The 27869-nt window shown below is 40.0% G+C and overlaps 5 protein-coding genes across 5 annotated transcripts in view; 3 read left to right on the top strand and 2 right to left on the bottom strand.

Annotated features, from left to right (window-relative positions):
* LOC144629550 (solute carrier family 35 member G1-like) overlaps nucleotides 1-14102 on the bottom strand; it is a 57528-nt gene extending 43426 nt beyond the window's left edge. Inside the window, exon 1 of the mRNA XM_078487787.1 lies at nucleotides 12338-14102. Coding sequence (XP_078343913.1) covers nucleotides 12456-13664 — 1209 coding nt within the window. The 5' untranslated portion in view covers nucleotides 13665-14102 and the 3' untranslated portion in view covers nucleotides 12338-12455. The remainder of the gene's footprint in view (nucleotides 1-12337) is intronic.
* LOC144629564 (uncharacterized) lies at nucleotides 69-1294 on the bottom strand. Its single transcript, XM_078487805.1, has 3 exons — nucleotides 1194-1294; nucleotides 816-927; nucleotides 69-451 (listed from the first exon to the last, which is right to left on the bottom strand). The coding sequence occupies exons 1-3, from the start codon at nucleotides 1254-1256 to the stop codon at nucleotides 231-233; spliced, it is 396 nt and encodes a 131-aa protein (XP_078343931.1). The 5' UTR covers nucleotides 1257-1294; the 3' UTR covers nucleotides 69-230.
* On the top strand, nucleotides 5289-7371 carry LOC144629605 (solute carrier family 35 member G1-like). Its single transcript, XM_078487844.1, has 2 exons — nucleotides 5289-7277; nucleotides 7317-7371. The coding sequence occupies exon 1, from the start codon at nucleotides 5289-5291 to the stop codon at nucleotides 6468-6470; it is 1182 nt and encodes a 393-aa protein (XP_078343970.1). The 3' UTR covers nucleotides 6471-7277; nucleotides 7317-7371.
* Nucleotides 14103-14335: 233 nt separating the features above from the next.
* On the top strand, nucleotides 14336-22961 carry LOC144629604 (uncharacterized). Its single transcript, XM_078487843.1, has 3 exons — nucleotides 14336-15313; nucleotides 19949-20637; nucleotides 22411-22961. The coding sequence occupies exons 1-3, from the start codon at nucleotides 14477-14479 to the stop codon at nucleotides 22781-22783; spliced, it is 1899 nt and encodes a 632-aa protein (XP_078343969.1). The 5' UTR covers nucleotides 14336-14476; the 3' UTR covers nucleotides 22784-22961.
* A 364-nt stretch (nucleotides 22962-23325) lies between these two features.
* LOC144629547 (protein phosphatase 2C-like domain-containing protein 1) lies at nucleotides 23326-27230 on the top strand. The gene is made up of 2 exons (XM_078487781.1): nucleotides 23326-23566; nucleotides 24613-27230. Exon 2 carries the CDS (start codon nucleotides 24773-24775, stop codon nucleotides 26480-26482), a length of 1710 nt encoding a protein of 569 aa, XP_078343907.1. The 5' UTR covers nucleotides 23326-23566; nucleotides 24613-24772; the 3' UTR covers nucleotides 26483-27230.
* The last annotated feature ends 639 nt before the right edge of the window (nucleotides 27231-27869 follow it).

Genomic DNA, 27869 nt, shown 5'->3' with positions numbered 1-27869 from the left:
TGTGGCGTAAGTTTTTCCAGCAGGCTTTAAAGCATCCTTAAACAGACTCAAAGCAAATTAAAACAAGATCATTTTGTCATGCTCTTTATTTGAATATCACTGATACCATACATAGCAAGATTTGTAAGTAAATATTTGGCATATGGGTTGCCCTAGTTTCCTAACAGCCTCAGAGTAATACCGCTATGTAGGGCTGCCTGTGGTATGAAGGGATTCCTGTGATTTCTCCATCACTTACAGCAAGCTGTGATGTACAGTTCTCCGTTCCACTGTCCGTACCGACCGCAGGGTCCATGGCACTTGATCCTGCTATCTCCAAAGGTGGCTGGAGTGATGTATGTGGGAGTGTGTGAGTATTGCTTCAGAGCAATCATTTTGCCCGCGTGACGAGTGAATCCGGCTGGGCATGATCCACTTGCCAGAATACAGTAATGACCAGGAGGCCATTGACCTGTGAGAAAAAAGTTATGGATTAATAAACAAAAAAAGACCAACCTGAATGCCCCATCAGGTATTGACAAAGCTTTTTGAGCCTTAAAATCGATGCTTGCGGCTTGTTTTTGCGCCATGGATAGTGTAAGGAGTGGTTTTCTCTTGCATGCAGCATATGAGCTTGTCACCCATTAACTTCCTAAGCTATATGGCGCATTGGTGGCTCTTATCAACATAACAAAAACTTTTGGTTGCTTAAAAAGTAGCAGAAAATTACTACATGTTTATAATTCGGAATTGCTCCCGGCCGCCGACAAACTCCCAGTGAAATGCTATAGATACTCGAAGGATATGTAGGCAAGAAATGCTTTAATCAAACTTACCAATGGCCTGTTGCAATTGTTGCTTAGTTGCTTCAAGGTCGCTTTTGACGCTCTGCAACAGCGAGGCTTGGCTCTTTAGGTAAGTTGCTAAAGCAGGCAAACACTCTGGTAGCTGTTGAAATTAAAAAGAAAGAGAACGTCTTTCATACTGCAAAGAAAGGAGCCAGAAGTATTTATTTTACACTGCTGCGCGTCGTTTTTTAACTTTCTTCTAGGTGTTTAAAATGTCATGAAATACTCCCTCTTGTGTTTGATATATTGCGTTTATCCGTGCGTCGGAAAAAGAGATAGAAGAAGAGATAAAAGCTTCTAACAAAAATTGCGATTCGCTTGGACAACAATTCAATTCTATGATGTCAAAACATTTATCTTACTTACTTGGGCTTCACTTGGGCTAGCTAAGAAGTAGACCAAGAAGGCAAAGATGAAAACCAGCTTCATGATATCTCAAAGGAGGAAATTTGAGGCAAACGAACTTGGCAGTGTAAGAACACTAAATGATGCAGCTAAGAATCAAAGCTTCAGTATATATTAATTTCGCCGTGGGAAGCTAGGATGTGTGTTTACGGATAGCTAATTGAGATTAGAAGATTTTCGAGAACACATATTTAGACAGCTTTCGAAAGTTTAAGGTAGAACATCAGAAACACATTAAAGGCTATTGATTTCTGAATAAAAAAACTGACTAATGGCCACAGCTGAATAAACAAATATTCAAACAGAGGATACGTAGTTCAAAAACGTTTACAAAGGTCATAGTCTTCTGAAAACGACTTAAATTGAAAAAAAAAAAACACATTCATTTTTTTTGTTTTTGTTTGCGAAAATAAGATACTCAGTGCAGCTGGAACACTGACTGTAATAAAATGAACCTAGAAAGGGTTATGAATCTCTCTTTAGAAAATGTCGTTTAAGATTTATTTTACTCGTTTTTTTTTCGTTGAAAAAACAGAAACTACAAGTGAGAAATATTCTGGATTTAACAGAAACTACAAGTGAGAAAAATTCTGGATTTAAGTGTGTACTGGGGCTAATTTTCGAATTTTACTGGAAATTGCTGTATGCTAACCGGTAAATATGAGTAAACACGAAGTTAAAAACTTTTAAGGCTGTCTACGTAATAAAAAGACACTGCGGAAAGTCATCTTTTCTTTTTACTTTATGTTTTTGTTACGAATTATCTTGATAAATACTTGACACTACAAGTACATGGCATAATTTAACCTAACTGAAGTGTAAACCAACTAAACGATATCTTCATTCGCGTAATAAATTGGGTATTTTTCCTTAACAAAGTGAAATGACACAATTCCAAGCAACTAATTTCAAAGAAAACAACTTTAAAAAAGAAAACAAATAAAAATTAATGGCGCGGTCTAAAGTCCCATTAATTCACGACACTAAGCCAACACGTTAAAACGTTGTTTACTTTGAAATTCGTTAAAATTACTTTATATCTTTCTAAAAAAGTTGCTTAAATATTGTATTCAAGGGATTAAAATTTAAAAATGGGTGTAAAAAACTTCGGTTTTTAAAATTGTACTTAGTGTCTGCTTTTTGAATTTTTGAACCAAGATAACGTCGCATATTATTTGTAAGCCGGTTGAAATTAAAATACGACTAGCAAATCTTTTATTTAGGTTTTAGTAAAATGATGGTTTAAACGACATTTTCGAAATTAAATTCTCGCCCGGGATTTAAGTTGAAGACAAGGAAACGTCTCAAATATAACACGGCTTTGATAACAGTCAAAGCAATACTGATTAAACGGACTCTACATTAGGCGTAAAAACTTTCTGTCAGAACTTGAGATTAAACAATGTCCCAAATTTTTCACCGCGTCTTATATTACAAAGAATACCTGGTTGAGATGGCTTTCTATTATTGAAATGTTTTGACTACGGAGAAGGGGAAGGGTCAATTAAGCGTTAGAATTAAAGCGAGCCTTGTTGGATTGTGTTGGGTGTGCTGGTGGTGGGGGTCAGACAGTAGAGGCAGGCTCCCCTGAGGAATTTTGAAATCTTCAGAAATGGCTGGAAATACATCTTCCTTCACATTTTACAAACTCCACGTTTCAAACTCAACGTTAAATGTTCGCCCTTGCCAACGGCTCAGGCTAACATATGAGCCTGAGTCGGGTGTACAAACAATCTAACAAGTCACGACACGAAAGAAGTTTCGTTTTTTCACTAGGTTGTATAATTACTTATTGTTTTACGCTCCTCTAGCTGAAAACGAGGATACAAAAACGGGTGCAGTTTTAACTTTAAGAGTTTGAAACATCACAGACAACGGTAATCTGCCAGGAAAACGACAACCTTGATATAATTCCACAAGAAAATTCCCCAATATCCGTGATATGTTTAAGAGAAATCAGTGCTCAAAATTTATAGGAATAAAGCATTATAATATAAAAACTGCTCAAAAAATTGTGCTAATGAATTTAATGAGCAAGGGTCCTGCGTGACCTTAAAGTCGCCTTTGATAAACGTCATCGCCTCTGCATGCATTGCGTGCCGTTTTTTTGAAAATGCGCAGTTCAACTTTAAGCATTTAAAATTGCACATTTGTCATAATCCTAACACGATTTTCTATCGAATTATATACATTTTTGCCTTGTAAATATTAAATTAGCCTCAGCTAAAGGGTATTGAAGTCTTGGCTGATTTTATTGAATAATTAAACCCAGTTAGGGCCTGTTTACAAGCAGGTAGGGTAACCCTAGGTGCTAGGGTTACCCCGGCAAGAGGGTTCTAGCCCGGGTTTACAAGCAAAATTCGCAGGTAGGGTGACCCTACTACCCGGGTCAACTTACACCGGTTACGCTTCAGTTAACCTTGTAAAATTTTTTCGTAAGAAGCTGTTATTCGAAAATAATTCCGTTCCAGTGCAAAAATACGACAAATTGTGAATGAACAGGATGTTTCTTGGTCACAATTCGCTGTTTTTGTCGGTATTTTTTTAAACATATTAAACTTCTTGGAGCCAAAATAAAGTTGTCCCGGGTAGGCGAGTTATCCCTAGCAGAGCGTTTACAAGGCGCAAGAGTTACCCTAGCACCTAGGGTAACCCTAGCACTCAGCTAGGGTTACCCTAGGTGCTAGGGTAACCCTAGCTGCCTTGTAAACACGTCGATGAAAAAATGGAGAAATGTGGGAGCGCTAGGGTAACCCTCCTGCTAGGGTAACCCTAGCACTAGGCTTACCCTACCTGCTTGTAAACAGGCCCTTACAATACTGCAGAACTAGCCAACAGAGAACCAAGGCAAACTGATCACCATTGCTTTCAAATTTTGTCACACGTCCCACAGAAACGATCCAATGATGAAATCATGCAGCATTTAAAGCTTGATTTTTTTTTATTCCTCAGCGGTGATATCTGTTTTTATTGGTTTTTTTTGTGTGTGTATGTGTGTGTTTTGTTTGTTTTTAATAATTTCAAATACGACAGTTCAGCCATTGCTAGGGCCTGGCCTGGGGGTCCATAACCTGCGATCAGGCGTTATTTTTCTCGCGGCGGAGGGGTCAACGGAAAAATGAACGCCTGATACAATTACTTGTCGAGTCGTCTGTAAAAAGTCCAGAATCTGGACTTTTTTCTGATTGGTTGGAAAACAAAAGGCAACATTAGAACTCTATCCTGATTGGCTAATTGAGTTCAAGTCTAATTTCCGGTCCAAAAATATCGCACGTAGATGATTGTTATCATGGCGGGTGTCGAGCGGAATGAAGTAGAGAGCGAGTTCTTCTAGCATTTAGAAAATCTTTCAAGAGTTTTGTTCACAAAACTTTTTAAGACGAACAAAGGGAGTGTATTCGACGAATAGTTTGTGAAAAAAGATGTTTTGGCGGTGCTTCCGACGGGATTCGGCAAGAGCGTGATCTATCACCAATGGTGTCGAAGATTATTACATCACACCACCAAAGACGCCAGACGATCGTGCGGGATCGTGCCAGTGACGAAAACTACGACCTTAAAATGTCTGATCTGAGCCTCAGACAAAATCAGCCTTTGCTGAAAACAAATTTTAAAAACCATCCGATCAGCTCGTTCAAAAAGGGTAATTCAAACACATGTTTGTGAGAGTAAAAATATAATTTGAAGGCGCTAATCATGCACGCTTATCTGATGGCATCGCCGACATTCTCGACGACGTTGACAGATAGCTAATTAGGGGGCGGCAGACGACTTGACAAGTAATTGTACCAGGCTTTCCTTTTTTTCTCCTTCTCTCCGGCGCGAAAAAAAGAAAGCCTGATCGCAGGTTAGGGGGTCCAGGGAGAAAAGCCTTATGAGCGACCGTGACCGTGAGGAAGTCGCGTGACAATCGCGTGACCTTAGTAGTCCGGATGACAAAAAGCGCAGTCATCACGAACTTCCAGCCGGGACAGTTAATTTCAATCCTTTGCTCGAGAATTTGTGTTTTAAATTGAACGAACCCTTTTTCTTGAGCAGTTATTATACCTTAAAGACATGGCAGCGAAAATTTTCTCTCCACTTATAGCCAGACTTCGTCGGAGAAACGACATCAGCTTACCACAAGAAGGAGATGGCGATTTTACAGAGAGAAATTCCACTGAACCAACGACAGAGAAGAGCCACTTTAATACAGGTATTACAAGAACGGCAAATAATCATGCTATAGAGCTACAAGATGGTCTGGATTCTGAGAGAGTTAATAACACAACAGAGCTTATCGTAGCCACAAAGATGAAAACCTCGACGAGAAAGAGGGTCGCTTTTCTACACCGGTTTTTAGGCATCATCCTCGCTATCATTGCCTCTTTGGTCGTTTCTGTAACCGCATTAATGGTGAAACTCGCGGAGACCATCCCTAGCTTAGAGGTGACAGTCATACGACTAACAATACAACTTGTTTTTTCGCTCCCATCGATGGTATTCTTCCAAGATAAGTTCATCTATCCGTGGAAGCACAGCAAATATTTGTTGCTTCGCGGTGTAACCGGCGCCACTGCAATGACTTTGTCTATTTATGCGGTTAAACATATGCCTTTAGCGGACGCTAGGGTGATCATTTACACCTCTCCCGTTTTTACAGCTATTCTCGGACGTATTTTTCTCAAAGAACCAGTGAGCAAGTTTGATGTCATAGCTATGGTGCTAAGCATAGGAGGGGTGGTGTTAATTGGGAGGCCTACCTTCTTGTTTGGCTCTTTGGGCACGAGTACCAGCTCCAAACAAGCCTGGGTACCTACACTTGTCGCTGTTTGCGCAGCAATTGTTACAGCTTTTTCTATTATCTTAACACGAAAAATGTCCCAAGAAGTTGGTACAAGAGTAGTGGTGTTTTATTTTGCCCTCGTTGGATCAATCATCAGCCTTGCAGGCTCTTTGATCTCAGGATTTAAATTCCCCGACTGTGGAACTCATGACACTATTTTCGCCCTTGCAGCCGGAGTACTTGGTTATTCTGGGGAGTTGATTGCGACAAAGGCCTTAGCTATGGATAAAGCATCAATCATTACATTGGTTCGCACAACCGGAATTGCTTTTTCGTTTATTCTTCAGCTAATAGTACTGGATGTCATTCCAAATGGACTTAGTATTGGTGGCGCCATTCTTGTCTTGCTTTGTAATGTTGCTATTTTTACCAAGAAATTTCTTGACACAAAAAAGAGGAACCTAGAAGAGTAAGGACATTCAACTATTGTTCATAATTTCCAGTTTAAATATTGGTTACGAGAAAGTACTCTAGAAGCATCCCCTCACCTTGATGTGGGGTCTGCCCCGCCCAGGGGGTACACAACACCCAAGAATAATACAGTCAACCCCCGCCTTGCGGACACCTCGCTATTATGGACACTCCATTATTGCAGACAGGAGCTGAAGTCCCGGCGAATAAGAATTACTGAAAATTACTCCCGCTACTACAGACTTCCGCTTTTACGGACATGAAATTGTGGTCCTGAAGGTGTCTGTTATAGTGGGAGTTGACTGTAATTATTTGTGAGCCATTGCAAATCTAAAATGTTCAAACAAGATCCATAAATAGGGGTGTCTTATGGTAAATTTGAGACTTTGTGAAATGGCGAGACTGATGTTCTGTCCGTGACCTTTTTAGCCTAGTTGCATAAAAATTTGAGAATGCGTTCCAGAAAAATTCCAGGCAATCGAGATCCCTGAATTTTTTGAAGGACCTGATTCACCACCCCTTCAAATGTACCTCATGATGAGAATGTTTTGTAGTCAAAAAGTAGTTTAAGGTAATGTTAGTTTATTTTCTAGCCTAGATGGCTCACCAGGCTTGCTCTCTACCTTGGTTTTACTATTTGACCAAGGGACTAGGGGTATTTTTACTCTTCCCTGGATGGGGTGCTAGTACATTGCAGGGTACCCCCTCCCCAGAATTAAAATCCCTGGTATGTCTTTCTGCACCTGGATAGAGACAGGAACTGTGAAAGATAATTGTCATATCCAAGGTTAAGCTTGAGCCTGGGCCTTGTGGCCCATCAGGCTGGAACTTTTTAATCCTGGCATCAGTAGCAGGAAGCAACTAGGAGTATTTCTATTCCTCCCTGGTTACCCCCCCCCCCCCGACCTCCAGAATTAAGGGGGCATTATACCCAAAGGGAATTTTTCACAGCTTTACACAGGTTTAACGGAAATATCTCGTTCATGTTTCAAGGAATCCAGAAATGCTCTCACTATCTCATTTAGCTATGTTTAACGGTGTTAACGGTATTTTTGGGGGATGTTGGGAGAATATAGTTTTTTCGCAAAGGATTAGTAAAATTTAGCTAAATAAGAAATATTGGAGATTTATTGTGTTTTTAAAATTAGAATTTAATAGTTAAAAGTTGGTAGACGGACACTAGACAGTCCCTGACAGCCTGGAGTACCCTTGCGTGGGGGTGTCTGCGGGTGTTTCAATTTTTTGTTTCAATCCCTTCTTTAAACCTCCTAAATTTCATTCAAATTCAGGTATACTGCCCCCTTAAATTTATACACTTGAATGAAGAGTAACATGTCTTGCCCAAAGACACAACACAGTGATGACCCTTCTAAGATTTGACCTGTACTGCTTGATCTGAAGTCCTGAGCATAGTCTAACCATTAGACCACTGCGCTAGAGTACATACAACACATTGACCATGGTCAGGCCCAGCAATATTTTTGTCAATGAATTGGAAATATATAAAATTATATAATATATAACTTTAATGAAGATAATAATTACTTTTGAAAAAATGTGTAGATTGAAACTATTTTATAGCCATATTTAACTTTTCAGCTCAAATTATGTAAAAATATATATATATGTCCTCCAGACATTTTTTGTATGAAATATATATACTACAAGTGTAATTTTACAGCTAATAACTGCTGCAAACAATAATAAAAAAAATGCATTGCATTTGCACTGCATACATTTTCTTCCTAGTCTTAAGGTCATGAGATCCCACATTTATAACGCTACACTCCTGGGGGTGGGGGGTGGGGTACTTCTGTGTGAACAGGTCATTGTTTTTCTCTGTGGCATGGTGGGGAGAGTCCTACAGGAAGTTCATTTTTTTAAGGCCATCTTTTTCGTTTAGCTGGACATCTAATTGATACAAAGGAATTCTATTTAAGGATGCAGATCCTCGGAGATGGTTGGAGCGACACAAAGCCAATTGAGCAGGAAAATCATTGCTCATTCTTGTAATCTCTTGTTTGCACCGATTTTCCTGCTCAGTTTTCTTCGTGTTGCCCTGACTAACTGCCCCTGGGTCTCTGAGGATGAGGACTGTAATGCCAACAGGGGCAGAAATTAGGCCCATTTTAAGGGAAGAGAACTATAAAAACACATACGCTATCCAGTGGCACAGTTACCTAAATAGCCCACCTATGTGGAAGCTGCTGCCCCCCCCCCCCCCAGGGACATTACCTCATTCCCAGGGCTTTCCAGTTACCAAGGGAAAAGCTCTGGGAATGAGGTTGTTCCGGGGGGCACACACATCATGTTGATCTTAAAATTTTATATAAGAGGGTGTCAATGGGGTATAGCTATAGTCAGTAAGCAGCTAAAAAAATGCTCCTTAGTCAGTAAACAGCTAAAAAAATGCTACTTAGTCAGTAAGCAGCAAAAAAATCGTTTAGTCAGTTAGTTGACATGATTTTGAGTCCTGCAGACGTTTATAGGGTCTTACAGTGGTTCCCAAGTGCTGTCGCACTTTTTCCAGCTTGCAATGTTCTTGAAAAGTACATCAAATCAGCTTGAAAAATATTGTTTTTTAAAAAATCCAGCCTAGCCACTGCCCTAATTTGTCTTCCATTTCGAGTTGTCAAGATAGAATGAACCAGAGCATCCCTCTCCTCATCATCATCCTCAGACAAGTGAGACAAAGATAAACTGGAATCAGAGTCAAAGTCATACTCTTCGATAACTTCCTCTTCCTCTCCTTCAGTGACTTCCTCCACATTGCTTTCAAGAGGATCTTGTGGTAGGTTTAGCCCGTATGCTGACATGGGCAATGTGCCAGCTGAAAATGTTGTTGTTTGCTGCCTAACAGTAAGCTATGAGGCCTTCCAAGGGGTAAAAGCGACAAGCGACATGACCCTGAATTCTGGCGACACATGAGCATTTTAACAGCGACAAGCGGCATCATTATGGTACTGAAATGCGGCAGCGACACAGTGCGACAGCATTTCAATAGCAGGAAAAACGACAGCGACATTTACAGCTGTTGGCTAAGCGACATCGGTTCCCAGAAACATGCGATATTGCGACACGGCTACACTCCTAAGAAGGCCTCAGCTGTCGAACACTCTGTCCATGTTCACTCGCCCATTCCCTAATCTTTGCAATGTTCACCTTGTCCATGGGCACTACTGGGATTGGAGTTAATTTCGCAATAGCAGACAGATCCATTGCGAGCTCTGGAACTGGAAAGTAGGATCTCCGGTGGGTGAAGTATTTAACAGACCAGTTTGTTATTCGCTTGATAGATTCTCTCATTCCCTTTCCAAACTCTCGGTAATAGTCTAGCAAACTTGGTGCTGGGTGTTTCATCTTCGTAGTTGCGTGAAGGTTCTCTACCACCAAAGTCAACAGAGACTGTAGGTTGATCGCGTTTGCAGCATCTGGACTCATGAATTCTGATAGTTTTAGAAGACGGCTAATGCTGTTTAACATAAGCTCACAAGATTTCATGGTCTTGCTGGCTACTGTGCCCTCTGCTCCATTGGTGATGTTTTCTGAGCCAATCTGCAATTGTACATCTGAGACACATCTTTTAAGGAACCTTGTAACACCCTGTAGACAGGTTTGCGCATCCACAAGGGTAGAATCCATACCTGTCTTGCCTCACAAATAAATTCCAAAGTTACGAAATAGGTCCCCAAGGTGTGTTAGGAATTCAACCGTACCGCCCAAAGGGGTTACAAGCTTGACAAGAAACATTTCTTTCTTTTTTATTTCACAATAATCTTGTTATTCTCAAAAAATCTTCATTTCTTTTTATCAATTTCTAACTTTTATTGGTCGGCTTTGCTCCATATACGCTTAAAAATCACATGCATTTATACGCTTGTCAGTTAATATTTTGTAATTTATACGCTTACGATAGCGAAAACAGTCCTTTATACGCTAAGCAGTTAACCCCATTGACACCCTCATATAAGTGCCTGTGCTTTAGTACTCACCAGACAGACTGCCAACATTTGTCCACAAATTTAAATACCGTATTGTTGCACGCCAACCAGCCAGGAACAGAATGCAGATAATTTCCGTGTAACCCGTATCCAGATAAGATATGAGGAATAGGGTATTCTTTGAAATTTTTTGGTTTATTTAAGACCAAAACATGATTTTCCATTCTTAAAATGTTTTTTTTTTTTGAAAATTCAGCCCTTTGTTTTTTTTTTTTTTATGAGAAAACATGGCATCCAATTTCATGACTGAGTGCGGATGTTGAGTTTTCTTGACGTTACAAACATTCCCAAACTTCCTTTTCAAGCTGCCCTTAACAGGGATCTCGTGTTTAAAATACAAAAGAATTTTAACACCAATATCAATGATGTCTAAAGGGCAACTGACATATATAACCAAAAGAAGAATAATAAACGGCACAAAAAAGGTAAATTACTTCTTATACCCTCTCAGAGAACTAGAAAGCGTGACAACACAATATTTTGCTGTTAATATAAAGACCTCTTCACACAATCCTTAGTTATTGTTTTGTTCTTGAATAAGGTGTCAAGTTTTAATCTTCTAACTTTAAATAGGGTTTATTAATTGGAGCCTTTGTAAAACAAAACTTTCCTAAATATAAATCATAACTTTGACATCTGATGACTTAAGGAGAGATTGCCTCAGTGGGTACTACAATGAGCAGTGGGTACTACAATGAGCAGTTGGTACTACAATGAGCAGTTGGTACTACAATGAGCAGTGGGTACTACAATGAGCGACAAAAATCCTTGAGACAGTTAGTTGGAATGTATACTAAATTAAACATTCCCATTTTTCCACTTCAAATCCGTTACAGCCTGTGAACCACTCCCCCTCCCCCTTTTCATTGTTTTTGGGGGAGGGGGTTATATTGAAGGGGTGAAGGGTAAAATTTGTCCACAGTACTCAAAAAGTGCCGAATGTCTCAACACCGTTGCCGCTCACTGTAGACTGAGCACACCCTGATGAGACTAAATATTATTACAAAAAGAACAGATAGAATTTTTTATTTTCAGCAAAGATACTCAGTCTAGTTTTAAAAGTACACTCCTTAGTAAAACATTTTATAAGTAAAAATGTCCTGACATTTACTTATATTTCTTTTACAATGATTAATTTAATGACCTAAAAATTTAATTAATTTTATAAAATTATTCTACAAAAATATTATTATATTTCTACTGAATACACTAGTTTAATTGTGCTTTATAAAATACCATACTCCATCAGCAAAACATGCCATGATCCTAACAGTTTAATTCTTGATAACAAGAATATTTAAATTTTTTTTGCTTCAAAACAAAAATATGTATTACTTTTTTAATTATTATTTAAATACAAGTGTTTCACTGGAAAATAGACCACTAAAACTACATTCGGTCCATAGTGGTGTTTTTTTCAATATACAGTTGAACCCCGTTATTTTGAACCGTCAGGGGAAACAAAAAATAGTTCGAAATAGCGGGAGTTTGAAAAAGCCGATAGTAAATGACTGAAGGGCAAATTCAAGGGAATTTGAAATAACCGAGTTCAAATTAGTTAGCAGGGTTCAGCTATATATTATATTATTGCTGCTGTAACTGAACCTCATTTGGAAACATTTTTTTTATTCGGCGATAAGCCCCCCCCCCCCACCCCCAAATATAAGCCCTCCCATTTATAAGCCCACCCAAAAACCCTTATAAAGTTGTATAAGCCCATATTTTAATAGATGTTGTGTGGGCAGAATTTTACGTTTTGTTGAACTTTTTAAATATGTTTGAAAAAAGTTGATCATCAAGCGGGGGCAAACAAAATCCATGTACCAGGATGCATGATTCTTTAAAGATGTTTTACATCGATTGAAAACTGCTTTAAAATTGTAGATTTGCAATCTCCAAATTATAACTCTTGGGTGTGTACCCTAAGGTGGGGCAGACACCATATTGAGGTGATGGGAATGCTCCTGGGATTTTTCTTGAATGTCTTTACTGTTCTAGGTTCCTGTTTTTTGTGTCTAGAAATTTCTTGATAAAAACAGTAACATTACACAGCAAGACAAGAATGGCGCCACCAATACTCAGACCATTTGGAATGACATCTAGAAATATTAGCTGAAGAATAAATGAAAAAGCAACGCCTATCGTGCGAACCAATGAAATGACTGATGCTTTTTCCATAGTCAAGGCCTTTGTTGAAATCATTTGCCCTGTATAACCAAGAGCGCCAACTGCAAGCATGTAAACAGCGTCATGTGTTCCACAGTCAGGGTATTTAAATCCAGAAATCAAAGAACCTGCGAGGCTGATGATTGATCCAACAAGGGGAAAATAAAACACCACTACTCTTGTACCAACTTCTTGGGACATTTTGCGTATGAGGATGATAGACAAAGCCATAAAGATTGCAGAGGTGACAGCGAGAAGGGTTGGTACCAAAACCTGGTTGTCGCTTGAAGCCTTGCCCAGGGAGCCAAACAAGAAGGTAGGCCTTCCAATTAACACCACCCCTCCTATGCTTAGAAACATAGCTATTACATCAAACTTGCTCACTGATTCTTTCAGAAAAATGCGTCCAAAAATGGCTGTAAACACGGGAGAGGTGTAAAATATCACCCTAGCGTCCGCCAAGGGCATATGTTTAACAGCATAAACCATTAAAGTCATAGCCGTGGTGCCGGTAGCCCCGCGAAGCAATAAATATTTTGTCTGCTTCCAAGGATAAATAAACTTATCTTTGAAGAATATCATTGCTGGAAGTGAAAATATGAGCTGTAATGTTAGTCGGAAGAATACTACCTCAAGACTCGGGATGCTTTTAGCAAGTTTAATCATCAATGCGCCAAATGAAAGGATCAAAGACGCAATTATAGCTAAGATGATTCCTAAAAAGGCGACCCTATTTCTTGTCGGGGCTTTGACGTTCGTGGCTAGCGCTGTTCTGTTTCGATCTCTCGCTAAATCCACACCGTCCTGTAGCTCTATAGCATAATCATTTGCGGTACTTGTACTACCTGCGTTAACATGGTTCACCTCTGTCGTTGGATCAGTCGTGTTTTTCTCTGAGAGACCATTCTGTTGAACTTCACTGAAATCGTTCTCTCGTAGAAGGAAGATTACGTCGTTTTCCCTCAGGCGTTCGCCCTGGAACCTCCTCCGAAGTCTGGCTATCAACGGAGAGAAAATTTTCGCTGCCATGTCTATAAGGTATAATAACTTCCCTAGTTAAAAACAGTTTGTCCATTATAAGACATGATTTCAACAACAAATTCTTCGCGCGTTGCAATAATTTTCGCCTGTTGCATCGACTGTGCTTTTTAACATCCGGGTTAATAGAGGACGTCACGCAACACATTCTCCCCAATCCCCCGGTTTGGAAGGAATGGAAAATAACGCAACAGGTCACAAGCGTTGCGTGACGCCAAGGCCCGGATGTAAATCTTTTCTCTATTGTATTGATAACCAGACTTCGGAATAGACCTCTTTAGCTTCGTTTGTTTGTTGTCCCATTTCAGACCATGTGATGTTTATTACCCTTGAGAATTATCTCTTTCAAATTCAAACAAATTCAAGTGGAAAGGAATGAATAATTTAATAATTTCCATATAGACAAAGGAACAATTCTCCGGAAAACACCACATGATCTGAAATGTGCAATTTACATACCTTGGTACGTGGCAAAGAGAAGTCCCAGGAGGAACGCCTGTTCGAAAACGACGTAAGATTCCCTTTGCAAGGGGAAGATTTCAGTGAAGTTCAAGACAAAAGTATTGCACAGAAATACAAGAGTGCCAGAGACGAGGCATGTTAAAACACGCAGTTACTACACACGCAGTGGAAATACAGCAAATGATTATGTTATAGAGCTCCACGATAGTTTGAAGTCGGCGAGAGATCAAAACAAAACAGCGCTAGCCACGAAGATCAAAATCCCGACAAGAAATGGAATCGCCTTTTTAGGAATCGTCTTAACTATCATTGCGTCCTTGTTCTTTTCTGTAAGCGCACTGATGGTTAAACTAGCTGAAAGCATCCCAAGTCTGGAGGTGACATTTTTCCGGTTAACAATACAGCTGGCATTTTCACTTGCAGCAATGGTTTCCTTCAAAGATGAGTTTATTTATCCTTGGAAGCAGAGTAAATATTTATTGCTTCGCGGGGTAACCGGCACCATGGCTATGTTTTTTGTTATTTATGCTGTTAAACATATGCCGTTAGCGGATGCTAAAGTGATATTTTATACCTCTCCTGTGTTTACAGCAATTCTTGGACGTATTTTCCTCAAAGAATCAGTGAGCAAGTTCGATGTTATTGCTATGGTGCTCAGCATAGGAGGGGTGGTGTTAATTGGAAGGCCTACCTTCTTGTTTGGCTCTCTGGACAAGACTTCCAGCTCCAAACAAGCCTGGGTGCCTACCCTTGTTGCTGTCAATGCAGCAATTTTTACAGCTATTTCTGTCATCCTGACGCGCAAAATGTCCCAAGAAGTTGGTACAAGAGTAGTGGTGTTTTATTTTGCCCTCGTTGGATCTATCATCAGCTTTGCAGGTCCTTGGATTTCTGGATTTAAATACCCAGCTTATGGAACCCATGACACACTTTACATTCTTGCGTCAGGGGCTCTTAGTTATTGTGGGCAGTTGATTGTTACAAAGGCCCTGACTATGGAAAAAGCCTTAGTGGTTTCATTGGTACACACAATAGGAATTGCTTTTTCATTTATTCTTCAGCTAATAGTACTAGATGTCATTCCAAATGGACTGAGTATTGGTGGTGCCATTCTGGTGTTGCTTTGTAATGTTACCTTTTTCATCAAGAAATGGCTAGACACAAAAAAGACTGACCAATAATTGAGCCTCTCTATGGGTACCCATGGTCTTTGTTTTCTTTGCAATTTTTTGCAGCTGTGGGGTTCCAGAAAATGTCCATACTTCCCCCACCGAAGGGATTGGAAGTTTTTTGGCGGTTGGAGGGGTCTCAAAAGACAAACACTTTAAGGAAATGCATGAAGCTTAATTGGAATTTCCAGAGGGGTAGGGGGTCTTAGGAAAAATCTCTTCCGTGGTGGAGGTATGGATAATTTATGGAACTACAGTCAACTCTCCGCACCTCTGTAAAATGAACAACGGGCATTGGTCCTGTCGCTGCCATTCTTCAGTCATTTTACTGTATTGTGTAACTCGACTCCCAATCAGACAGACACCTCTCAGAGACAGACAGTTGTAGCCGGTCCTGACGGTGTCCGTCTAAGAAAAAGTTGACTTTATGCAATCTTCGTTCTTTTAAGCAGATCTTCGTTTAATGGATTGAAACGGTTTAAACGTTTGAGCCCTGTAATGGCTTCATGTGGTTTCGCAGCAGTAACTGTAAACCACTGTTGTCGAAATCGCAGTGAAATGTGGTCAAATGCCAAAATTCAGAAGTTACAGGTATTTTCTGTAGTGTTTATGACTTATTTGACAGTTTTATATCTGGTTGATCAATTTGATCACTGCAATTTCCGCCAATTTCAGATCTTTGCTTCAATCTTGAGATTTTTATTTTTGCAGCGGTAATCTTTGCATCTTTGTTTTTTTTCTTCAGAAATACCCATAGTGAGGCTCTTGATTGTCCAGACTCCAGAAGAATAAAGTTCAGTTGACTAGAAAAATCTTTTGAGCAAATAATAGAAGTGCAGATCCTATATAATGGTATAATTTTTCATTTTAGCTTGAAAATTTATTGATATTTATGTTGATGTTATTTGGACAAGACCACAATACTCTTTTTGAAGTTCAGATTTCTTTGTTGACACAAGGAATATGATAAAGTTACCGTCTATGAGTTTACAACTTGCACCCATTGTTTGCTTATTTACTCTAATTCAATTATTTATTTATTTTATTATTTATTTATTTGTTTATTTATTTATTGCTTTGTTTATAGTTATAACATACTTTCTTTTTCTTTTTTCTTGCTTTTAAGTGCCTAACAACCTCATATACCGTTTGCCTTCCCGCTCTCCCCCCCTCATATAATGTGAACACTAGAGAGACGGCAGAGCCGGGGGGGGGGGGGGCTGGGGGCTTCCCCCCAGAATTTTGGAAAAAATAAAGACTTACTAAGAGAAGAGTCTTTTAAGCTCCCCCCCCCACTTCAAGTCACTAGTCAGTCCCCCCACCTTGGAAAAATGCTCTGCCATCCCTGTACTGTACTTAGTTGTACTGAGTAAGTTTGCCAATTTGTGTATTAGTATATGTTTGAAATGTAGATTCCCCCCAGAATTTTGGAAAAAAATAAAGACTTACTAAGAGAAGAGTCTTTTAAGCCCCCCCCCCCCCCAACTTCAAGTCACTAGTCAGTCCCCCCACTTGGAAAAATGCTCTGCCATCCCTGTACTGTACTTAGTTGTACTGAGTAAGTTTGCCAATTTGTGTATTAGTATATGTTTGAAATGTAAATCTAACTTTTTTTTGGTAACAAAGCGTGTGTTGATTGTTATTGTATTCATCAACAATTTACTAGGGATTAAAATGTGTGTTGAATGTCAACACTCAGGCCCGTAGGCTGGGGGGATTCGGAGGAAACTCCCCCCGCCCCTACTGACTGAAAAGGTCCGGTCTGCGAAAAGATACAGCATATTGTCCGCTTAAAAGAATTTTCACTGACGTTATTTGTATTTATTTTCAACAAAAATGACATAATAAACTAGTAAACCTTTCACCTGTATTCCCCTCTTTCCGGTTTTCAGACTAGAACCAAAGGCAGATCGTGACACAAATGCATCTCATATTGATTCCACTGATTTGAAAATAATTATATTGCGGCCCTTTTAACAAATTTCAGCAAGTTATGAGAATTCGAATGGTAGGCTTAAGCAAAACGCTTAAAATTTAATTCTAGTATGCAAAAGTCTCATTTTTAAAGCCATCAACATCTGCATGCTGTAGCAACTAAATGCGAGCATCGATGGGGAAAGTCGCTTGTCTAACCTTGCTCTTCTATGCATCCATTATGATACCCCTGTGCACCTTGACGCGAAAGTAGGCTGTTGAGCTCACTTACACCCCGTAGACAACTAACTCTGATACGTAACAGTGGTAATGGCGTAGCCAGCATATAGGCTAGTACTCCAGGGTATACAAATTTTTCAGCATCGTATTTTTCAGTTCAGGCTGGAGCTTTTTTCAAGATAAAATGAAAAGCAATATTTACAGGTAAGGATCACATATCTCTACCCTTTCGCGATGAGATCAAGGCTCATCGCGCAAGTGAAAACTCCGGACCAATGCAAACATGTACAATGATATGTGACGTTAAAGAAAAGCTCGTTGATATAGGAATAAGTGAAAATAAGTGCAATCCTCTGTTGTGAAATCTTAGACTTTATGTGCTGCCAATATACAAGTAAAATCACCAAAAAGTAAAAAAGAAGGCCTTTTCAAGGGTCTTTATCTGAAAAAAAAAAAAAATCCCCATGGAAGCATACCCCCTGCTGGATCCTCGAAAACGGCGGCCCTTACGGGCCAGTTGACCAGGTCTACAGCTCTTAAAAAAGCTGGCTTTGTAACGCCCCTGATAGCATTTCGTGTAAGGCTACGGGCCTGCACTGTCTTTTAGTTTTTGGCATTCTCTAGTCTTTAAAGCTACAATTTTGAGTAGGTACAAACGTTAAGGTGCTAAATTGATTCAAAAATTTCTCAGGGCATCGTTAAGGTCAAAATTGAATTCAAATCAGGTCCACAAAGCGTTCTTTTTATATGGGGGCTGCCCCACCCAAGAGGCACAACACCCAAGATTTTTGATTGTATATATATACTAGTTATGCAACGCTTTCGAGTGGTATACTATGGAATATCCCACGAGTCACTTGTATTTTCTCGGTATACACACGAGCCTTTAGGCGAGTGTGTATGCGAAGAAAATACAAGTGACAAGTGGGATATTCCATAGTATACCACGAGAAAGTGTTGTGTAACTATTTTATACCATGTCATAGAAAATACGCTTACTTAATTTCATCGAGAATAAGATCGCAGCGCACGATGGGAAGGTTGGGTTGAATACCGTCGAATATACAACGGCTTTCCTGTATTCTGATTGGCTGTATTTTCTAAGGCATGGTATAAATTCTTTGATACTATGTCTAGAGTAATGATTGTGAGATTGCAGATTTATAGTTTTTAAATTAATTAAACCTATACATGACTTCTTTAGCATGCTGGTATTTGGCTTGTACTAAATTTTGTAATATCTTTTGAAAGATATTTGAGCAACCAGTTAAGCGATAACCTGCAAAAACTCCAAAATCGCGCAGCCAGAGTGATTACCAAATCGCCTTATGATACGAGCTCGAACCTCCTTTTGGAAAAACTCAAGTGGGAGAAGTTATTTAAACGTTGTCAGACGCATAAAGCATTGATGATGTTTAAATCAATACACAAACTTGCCCCAGAGTACTTGTACCAATTATTCACTACCCGCCGCGCAGATTACAATTTAAGAAATCTCGAGGGTAAACTTGACCTGCCCAAGCCACACACAAACTATTTAAAACGAAGTTTTACTGAGTTATAGTGGGGCCCTTCTATGGAACAATTTGCCCCAGCAAATGAGGGATGTTGGCTCCATTGGGCACTTTTAACGAGAAATCATAAATCGAATCTCTGACATATTGGATTCCCACACGGCAATCATGTAAAACAGAGTGTTATGCTTTTTTTTTAAAAAAAAATTTATAGCTTAACTGATGATTCTTTTTACCGTGTGAATAAATAAAGATTGACTTGACTTGAAAAAGTTAAAGAAATGCAGTTTAAAGAAATCAGGAAACATGAACATTAGAAGATCTTAGAATAATTTATAGGATTTAATGACATTAGGATTTAAGGTCCCTGTGGTCGGATTTAATACAGCGTGGGACCTCAATTTAATAAATTTTTTTATACATAATGAAGTCATGGAGGGAAAATTTTGCTACCATGTAAGTTTGTTCATTTTAGGACATGATTTTAACAAATCCTTTGTGCTTTGCAATATTTCGTCTGGCAGGCTCTCTACACGAAAAAAGGGAGAGCCTGCATGCTTCAAGGCTATTTCGTCTGGGCCGTGTTGACCGTGCTTTTTGACATCCGGGCTACAACCGTTACATGCAGAAACGACAGCCGGAAAATACGTCTGCGTTCGCAGGCTACAATGAACGATTACTTTACCACTGATGAAGGGCTAAGCCCGAAACGTTTGGTTTAGAAAGAACTTAAATTGGCACTTTAAATAACGTTTATTCTCAATCTTCACAATTATAAGTGCCACGCGGCGAACGAAGATTTATTCTTTATCCTCAACCCCCCCGTCTAAAGCGTTGCGTGATGTCCTCAGCCACGTTAGTAGCCCGGATGTAAAAAATTGAACAGAGCAGAAAAAGCACAAACAAGATTGAAATCAAACAGAAAAATCATGTCCCACAATAAACGAACAGTTTTTAAATTGGGAACTTAATATAGGCTTACCCTAAAGAAATGGCAGCGAACATTTTCTCTCCATTGATAACCAGACTTCGAAAGAGGATCCTGGGACTCCAGGACGAACGCTTGTTTGAAAACAACGTCAGAGACCCTCTACAGGAGGAAGTTTGCCGTAAAGATGAAGAGAAAAGTAGTACAGAGAAAAACACGACTAATCGAATAACAGATCGGTCGCTAGAGACGAGTCATGTTAACACACGCAGTGCAAAGACAGCAAATGATTATGCTATAGAGCTACACGATGGTCTGGATTCGGCAAGAGATCGTAACAGAACAGCGCTAGCCACGAAGATCAAACCCCCGACCAGAAATAAGGTCGCCTTTTCAGGGATTGTCTTAGCCATCATTGCGTCTTTGTTCTTTTCTGTTAGCACATTGATGGTTAAACTTGCTGAAAGCATCCCGAGTCTTGAGGTAGTATTCTTTCGGCTAACATTACAGCTGATATTTTCACTTCCAGCAATGATATTCTTCAAAGATAAGTTTATTTATCCGTGGAAGCAGAGCAAATATTTATTGCTTCGCGGGGTAACTGGCACCGCGTCAGTGACCTTAATGGTTTATGCTGTTAAACATATGCCTTTAGCGGATGCTAGGGTGATATATTACACCACTCCCGTGTTTACAGCCATTCTGGGACGCATGTTTCTAAAAGAACCAGTGAGCAAGTTTGATGTAATAGCTATGGTGCTAAGCTTAGGAGGGGTGGTGTTAATTGGAAGGCCTACCTTCTTGTTTGGCTCTCTGGGCAAAAGTTCTAGCTCCAAACAAGCTTGGGTGCCCACCATTGTCGCTGTCTCCGCAGCAATTTTTACAGCCTTTTCCCGTTATTTTGACACGCAAAATGTCTCAACAAGTTGGTACTAGAAATAGCTGACACTAGGTTGCCCCCGAAGTTTCGACGATGTTTATCGGTTTTTCTTTGCTGTTCATCCTTTTCTACAATTCAGACATTTGATTGTAAATTAATTTTCTATTTTGGATGATTATTAATTATGATACGGTAAATCATTTAATTACAAGAACGCAACAGCATCTTGACATCATTTTGTCATCTTTTGCTGTGGTGGGGGATCTCAGCTAGACTCAAGCTAGTCTTTATTAATTTAACACGCCGGGACGGTCGACCTATCGCGGCTTGCGTGGCTCGTTTTCGCGACTTCGTCGCTTTGAATGGGCCGCTTTGCGGGCTCGAATCGAACTCACTTCACTGTGGTAAAGTCTTGATCTCAGCGAGGATAAACTTTAGAAACAGCAAAACGTTTTAAAATTACCATTTGAGCCGGCCCAATTGTTTTATAAATATATGGGCTGAGAGCCCCAGCATGAAGAATGACATGAGAATGATCAATCTTTAGGAAGAAAAGGATGTCGAAAGAATTTCTTACCTCTGTCAAAGCAAACGCCTGCCGCGAGTTTTAAATAATCACAATGCATCTCAAGATCTCTTTTGAATTTCTTTTCTTGATGCCGCATATCATCTTGTAAAATTAAAATTTCGTCCGGAAGTGGACCGATCAAGACTTTTGAAGTTTTCTCCATTCCAGTAGTTTGTGCCTGGTAAATCACGGTCAGTTGGACAAAGGCTTTCTTATCGTAAATCACGCTTCATGACAACGATCAACTTTTTAAAAGGAAAGGATACCGAAAGAATTTCTCACCTTTGACAATGAAAACGCTTGACTTTCTAAAAGTCGCTCGCTTCTGGTTTCCGGTTTCGCCTGCGGCGAGTCTTAAACAATTATCTCGAGATCTTTTTTTAAATTTCTTGTAAATCTCGTCCGGAGATAGACTGATCAAGGCTTTTCTCCGTTCAAGTAGTTTGCGCTTGGTAAATCGCGGTTTTGGACTAAGGCTTGCTTATCGATCGCAAATCGCAGACAAATTTGAAGATATGGCTTGATATGTTCGTACGTGTTCCTAGACATATTTCTTCTTCGGCCACTCAGATGTAAAAAATGTGGATTTTCTTACTTCTCTGCGAGTTACTTAGTTAATTATCGCGAAGTCTTTTCAACAATTGCATTGCTTTCGGCTTTTAGACATTGTGAAATGAATAGGCCTCGAATAAAACCTCAAATATAATTATCTTTTTCAAAATTCTGCCCAACTGCAATCAATCTTACAAGCTTCGTTTGTTTACTTGTTGTCATCTGTGCACGTGCTCACGCTTTGGGTTGTCATCATCACCCAGTCATCGTTTACTTGCGTCATCATTGACCAATCACCGTACAGGCAATTTTATCACACCTCCCGATACCCACTTGCGGGCTTTCAACCTTGTCGGCATTGCACAACTCCCGATACCATTTGCGCGCTCACTTTGGTCAAATCGTTAATTTTCCTGGTATATACTATATATATACTCTATATTCGCGCGGATTACAATGATGCCTCCTCGGGTTTTGGCCTCTGGGCCAAAACCCTGCGGGGGCAACAAGAGTAGTGGTGTTTTATTTTGGCCTCGTTGGATCAATCATGGGCCTTGCAGGTTCTTTGATCTCTGGGTTTAAATACCCAGACTGTGGAACTCATGACATACTTTTCATACTTGTGGCTGGAGCCCTTGGTTACTGTGGGCAGTTGGCTGCGACAAAGGCCCTGACTATGGAAAAAGCATCAGTCGTTTCATTGGTACGCACAACGGGAATAGGTTTTTCATTTATTCTTCAGCTAATAGTACTTGATGTCATTCCAAATGGTCTGAGTATTGGTGGCGCCATTTTGGTGTTGCTTTGTAATGTAACCTTTTTTATCAAAAAATGTCTAGACACAAAAAAGACTGACCTTGATGGTCCAGAAGAATTAAGATGAGTCGACTAGAAAAATATTCTGAACAAATGATAGAAGCCTGGAGCAAAATTTTTACCTTATGGTAATAAGGTTATGTTATGGACCTCGAATTCCTTATGGAAAAGAAGTATTTTTTTAAGTTTTTTTTTTAACTTGTAATATTTTACTAGAAGAGCGATTTACGGTTTACAGAAGTCATATTGTAGATACAGTAATGGGCTCCTGGTAGATATATATGGAGCAGGGGCTATTTAGGCATCGTTTACACGGACGCGGTTATTAATCAACACGGTTTCATGACCTCGAAACCGCATCGAAAACGACATGGTTTCGAAGTGTTTACACGAAACATATCCTACCGTGTATCCTAACTGTTTTCGAGCATGATTGTATAAGGCAAGCGCTGCACTCTGTGCGAGGTTCGTCATGTTTAGTCTTCGCGATTCAGTCAATTTGTGGCAAAACACTTGACCGTCTTCAAATCGATGCAGTTTTGCCGTTTACACGACCAATGAAACCGAAAACGCTCCACTTTTGAGAGCGTTTTCAAAACGATCCGGTTTCATTTGTGTCTTGATCGGCGTCGTGTAAACGAAAGGCGTAACCGCATTGAAAGCGATGCGGTCAGACAAATGAAACCGCGTCCGTGTGAACAGTGCCTTAGGCTTTAAACACGCTCACACATTTTAAAATCCCTTAGCGGTCTCTTAATTTCCATGAGTAAGATGTGTTGAAGCTTGTTATATGAAAAATAAAAAAGCAAAAAAGGATGTGGAAAAGAGAAAAGCTTGACAGCTTTGACTTGTTTCTGCTTTCATAGCCTGCGTTGCAGACGAACAAAACCCCGGTATAGTGCGTCTGCGAATTAGAGCACAAAAGCTTGTTCCGGCCCCCCGCGTGTTACCAGGGATTTCTATAATAACCTCTGATTGGCTTTTGAATAGGGCCGTTCTTTCGTGCGTCGTAATTGGTCGAGTGCATCATGAGAAACCATAGTTACGCTTTCGACGAAGACCAGATACAAAACAAACTTGGCGGCGATCAAGGCAGATCGGAGCAGATCGGTGAGAATTAGCGTTTGAAGCGGTAAAAAAGCAGCCGGTTCGAACTATCTCATAAAAAAAAAGAAAACAACGATAACGACAAGAAGCATATACACAACTGACAAGCAAAAAGGTCATGGTATAAATGTTGAATAATTTGTCTTGTGGTGAAAGAATGTCACACAACGAACATCCGTCATCCGTGATAAGAAGCAACACACCTTGCAACACAATAAACAGCCGGACCTGGCATTACAAATGCAGAATGCAAGTAGTCAAACATCTTCACGAAACATTTAGGACCAGAGGGAATATTTCAAAAGCTCAAAAAATATCTTGCAAATATGAATGTTCCATGACTAACCGCGATAGTAATTACATATGACAAATGTAAAACAGAGGTGTCAAAATATCCGGGAAAAATATACAAACGGAAAGCCGTACAGACCAATGTCTTATGGCTCTACTCAACTTTAAACGCCTCCAAATAATACAACTGACAGCATATCGTGCCCTTTCTAAACAAGTGAAAAGCGAAATAGATTGGATGACCAATGCCAATACAGAACGGCACAAATTTATGACAAGAACGTTTTACTGTATCTGGTATCTGGTATTCATCGAACGCGTAACTATGGTTTCACGAGATCAACTCAACCAATTACGGCGCACGAAAGAACGGCCCTATTCAAAAGCCAATCAGAGGTTATTATAGAAATCCCTGGTAACACGCGGGGGGCCGGAACAAGCTTTTGTGCTCTAATTCGCAGACGCACTATACCGGGGTTTTGTTCGTCTGCAACGCAGGCTACTGCTTTCATTGCGTCACGCATTGCTAATTTGCTACAAGTGATACAGGAAACTATGGTTACCATAGCAACGATAATTAATAGGAAATGAAAGTTTATTTATAACGCTGTCTACCAACGAAGAGGAGTTTACTTTTTGTCTACGATTTTTGTTTACAATGGACTTGCAAGGCAAAGGATACACTGTGCGAGTGGTTAGCGAAACCGAGTTGTACAAATCGGACAGTTTTTCAGATCCATACTTGGCAATGATGAACGAGGATAATTCTGGCAATTCAGATCACCACTTACCACCGATAAATCCAATATCTCCGCCTGTAAAACCCGAAATCTCGATTGTCTGCATGAAATGCGAAGAAGAAATCAAGGTTCGACTCTTAAAAGAACACCAAGAATTCCACAACGCATTAGAAATGTTCCGATTTACTATGGAGAGGAAGCCTTCCAGCGTGAAACAGTTAATCAAGCGACGTCGCGCCATTTTGAGGCGACTCAACGAAAACGCGAGCTCCGAAAATCCAGTTTCCATGAAGAAGCTTGAAAAGCTAAACCTGGCATACGAAATGATCAAGGCTGATATCGAAGGCACGAACACAACTCTTCGAAATGTAGACGAATTTTTCGTCAATCAGCCGAATATACAAGGACATGGAACGACTCTAAACTGCGCGCTTGCTTTCGGCGTTTGTCAACATGCGAATTCGCGATGGAAAACATCCATGGAAGATAGGTACGCGTTTAAAGATTTCTTCTGTAATGATCCACAGAGCGGATTCTTTGCTATTTATGACGGGTATTATGGAAGCATGGCAGCAGAAAAATGCGCGCGCTATCTGGGCGAAATTCTCGAGAGGAAAGTCGAACGTATTTATCACACGAACATGAAACACGAAAATGTCAACGAGGAAATTGTAACAGCTTTCAACGAAGCGTTCGAAGAAATGGACAGGATTTTGCTCTACGGCGTGGAGGAACAATCAAGGAATCGTTGGAGTGGATGTTCGGCTCTGACTTGCTTGTTACGAGGAAATAATTTGTATGTAGCGAACGCGGGAAATGTTCGAGCGGTGTTATGCCGCGGGGACGGTTCGATCGATCGTTTGTCGAACGTTCATAGTCCATGGGATAAAAGAGAACGACGTCGGATTCGGAAGGCAAGAGGGGACGTTTCTAAAAGCGATAAAACTGCCTTGGTTAACGGCGTGGTGAAAAGTACTCGGGGTCTAGGGAATCACGGTGATCCAAATCTGAAGAGTAGTGTTATAAAAACACCTTTTGTCAATTGTCTTACCCTAGACGATGCGGACCAATTTCTCATTCTTGCGTCGAACGGAGTATGGGAAGTTTTCAGCGAAGAAGAAGTCATTCTTCTCCTCGAAGATATTTTACCCGAAATCGATGTAAAAGCTATTGTGATGAGAATGCAAGAAAGAGCTTCTGCTCTAGAGGTGGGGTTGCCTGTCCCAAAATGGGATGAAATTCCCAGACGTAGTACCAAGGGCGTGGCTTCTCCCGAAAGGAACAAAGATACTGTAGAGGTTTCCAGTGAAGAAAATTCACAAGAGAGCATGGCTAACGAGGATAAATCTAGTGATAACGAAGACAGTCAATCTAGTGAAAGTCCAACAGAAATTGATGAGAACAAACCTGTCATAAAATTACCTGGTTTACTACCACCCCCACCCCCCTCAATAAAGTCACGGGCATCAACATTACAAAGAAAAGAAAAAGCTTGTGCGCTGGCCAAGGCCTTGAGTGAAAGGCTGGTTGAAGGTGCTATCCTTGCAGGGAGCCGTGACAATATAACAGTTGCAGTTGTGCTTTTGAATGGATGTCCACTTCAACTCTTCCTATTACCATCAATTTAACCCCTGTTCAAGTCTCAAATTCTCCTAAATGAGTTTCAGTCATTTCTTTTGTGTCAAGTTTCTGAGAATTTGGTAGTATGTACATCAAGCCAATTGTACTTATGGTATTCCTTAATTCTCGTCACCTGTCTGTTTGACAATGTGTGGCTATTGGACAAAGAAATTGGATGCTACTTACTTACGACGTAAGACGTTACTTACTTACTTACTTACTTACTTACGTTACTTACTTACTGATGCTGGTCTGATCGGATCCTGTATAAAGAACAGACAGGGTGGAGTCAAGTCTTGTGACAATGGATTTTTAGTTTCATGAGCCTATTACAAGTTTACTAATCTTGTTCTGGTTCGAATACTGAGTCTTCCTGTAGTTTCAAAAGCATTTTCAGTGTCTTATATTGAGCACAGCTTCTGAAAGCTATCTCAACTACGTTAGCTTTCTGCTCAGTTTTTCAGAACATAAATGCTCATGCTACTATACTCTGCCATTCTGTAACTTCAGAAATAATACTGTCTAACTAATGGCTACTATAATTAGAAATCTGCTTTAAGGGGAATCAAAGTTAAGCATGACACCAATACAGTCCATGACATTTCTTTTGATTATCTGATACATCCTGTTACGTGACTGCCATTTATCATTAGTATATTTAAATGTAAACAAAGTGTAGGAATGAAGTAAGCAGAACATTACTTAAAATTTTGAATAAAAAATCAACCACTTTTCTGTGATTAGTTACTGTTTTTCCTCATAGGACTGCCAAGAAAGAAATAGAGGTACTCATGTTGGACAATCTCGTCACCATCAGCCAGTGCCCACCTTTTTATTGACCAGCACCAAGAATGCGTTCTTTGGCTGAGTCTGATGTAATAGTCTGCGATTTATCTACTTTCTGTTGTTTATGCTGAAATCTGATTTGCTGGCAAATATCAAAATGAGCAGTCTGGACGTGGCCAGTCTGATTTCTTGGTTCTGACCAAAAGGAAAGTGGGCCCTGGGGATGGAATTGGATTCTAGTTCGAGGTCTGGGTACCAGTTGTGTTCTTGGGCATAAGACATTACTCATAGACATTCTTGTTCCCAGAGCTGCTTGTCCCTCTCAGCCGGCTTGCTGGGGTACAAGGATCAAGTGGCTCTGGGGACACATGATTTGATTGGCTAGATTTTGAACAAAGAGAATTTGAATCAACCAATCAAATCAACCGTTCTAAAATCCCATTGTAAGGTATTTTACAAGGGTTGATTTGATTGGATAGATTTAAAATCTCTGTTAAAATCTAGCCAATGAAATCATGTGTCCCCAGAGCCACTTGTTCCCCATGCCCCAGGCTTAGCCGGCTAAGGGGGACAAAAATGTACTCATACAGTGCTTCTCTTTCACCCAGG

The sequence above is a fragment of the Oculina patagonica genome, chromosome 11 (genome assembly GCF_052425735.1).
Source record: "Oculina patagonica isolate OP01 chromosome 11, crgOcupat, whole genome shotgun sequence".
Classification (NCBI taxonomy): Eukaryota; Metazoa; Cnidaria; class Anthozoa; order Scleractinia; family Oculinidae; genus Oculina; species Oculina patagonica.
This window is presented reverse-complemented; position numbering and strand designations above follow the sequence as displayed.

Excerpts from the sequence above, each read along its gene's own strand:
- LOC144629564 (XM_078487805.1), bottom strand. The coding sequence starts at position 1,256 with ATGAAGCTGGTTTTCATCTTTGCCTTCTTGGTCTACTTCTTAGCTAGC. Across the intron at positions 928-1,193 it reads CTAGCCCAAGTGAAGCCCAA|CTACCAGAGTGTTTGCCTGC; the intron begins GTAAGTAAGATA and ends TAATTTCAACAG. Across the intron at positions 452-815 it reads ACAATTGCAACAGGCCATTG|GTCAATGGCCTCCTGGTCAT; the intron begins GTAAGTTTGATT and ends TTTTTCTCACAG.
- LOC144629605 (XM_078487844.1), top strand. The coding sequence starts at position 5,289 with ATGGCAGCGAAAATTTTCTCTCCACTTATAGCCAGACTTCGTCGGAGA.
- LOC144629604 (XM_078487843.1), top strand. The coding sequence starts at position 14,477 with ATGGTTAAACTAGCTGAAAGCATCCCAAGTCTGGAGGTGACATTTTTC. Across the intron at positions 15,314-19,948 it reads ACACAAAAAAGACTGACCAA|GCTTACCCTAAAGAAATGGC; the intron begins TAATTGAGCCTC and ends AACTTAATATAG. Across the intron at positions 20,638-22,410 it reads CTAAAAGAACCAGTGAGCAA|AGTAGTGGTGTTTTATTTTG; the intron begins GTTTGATGTAAT and ends GGGGGCAACAAG.
- LOC144629547 (XM_078487781.1), top strand. The coding sequence starts at position 24,773 with ATGGACTTGCAAGGCAAAGGATACACTGTGCGAGTGGTTAGCGAAACC.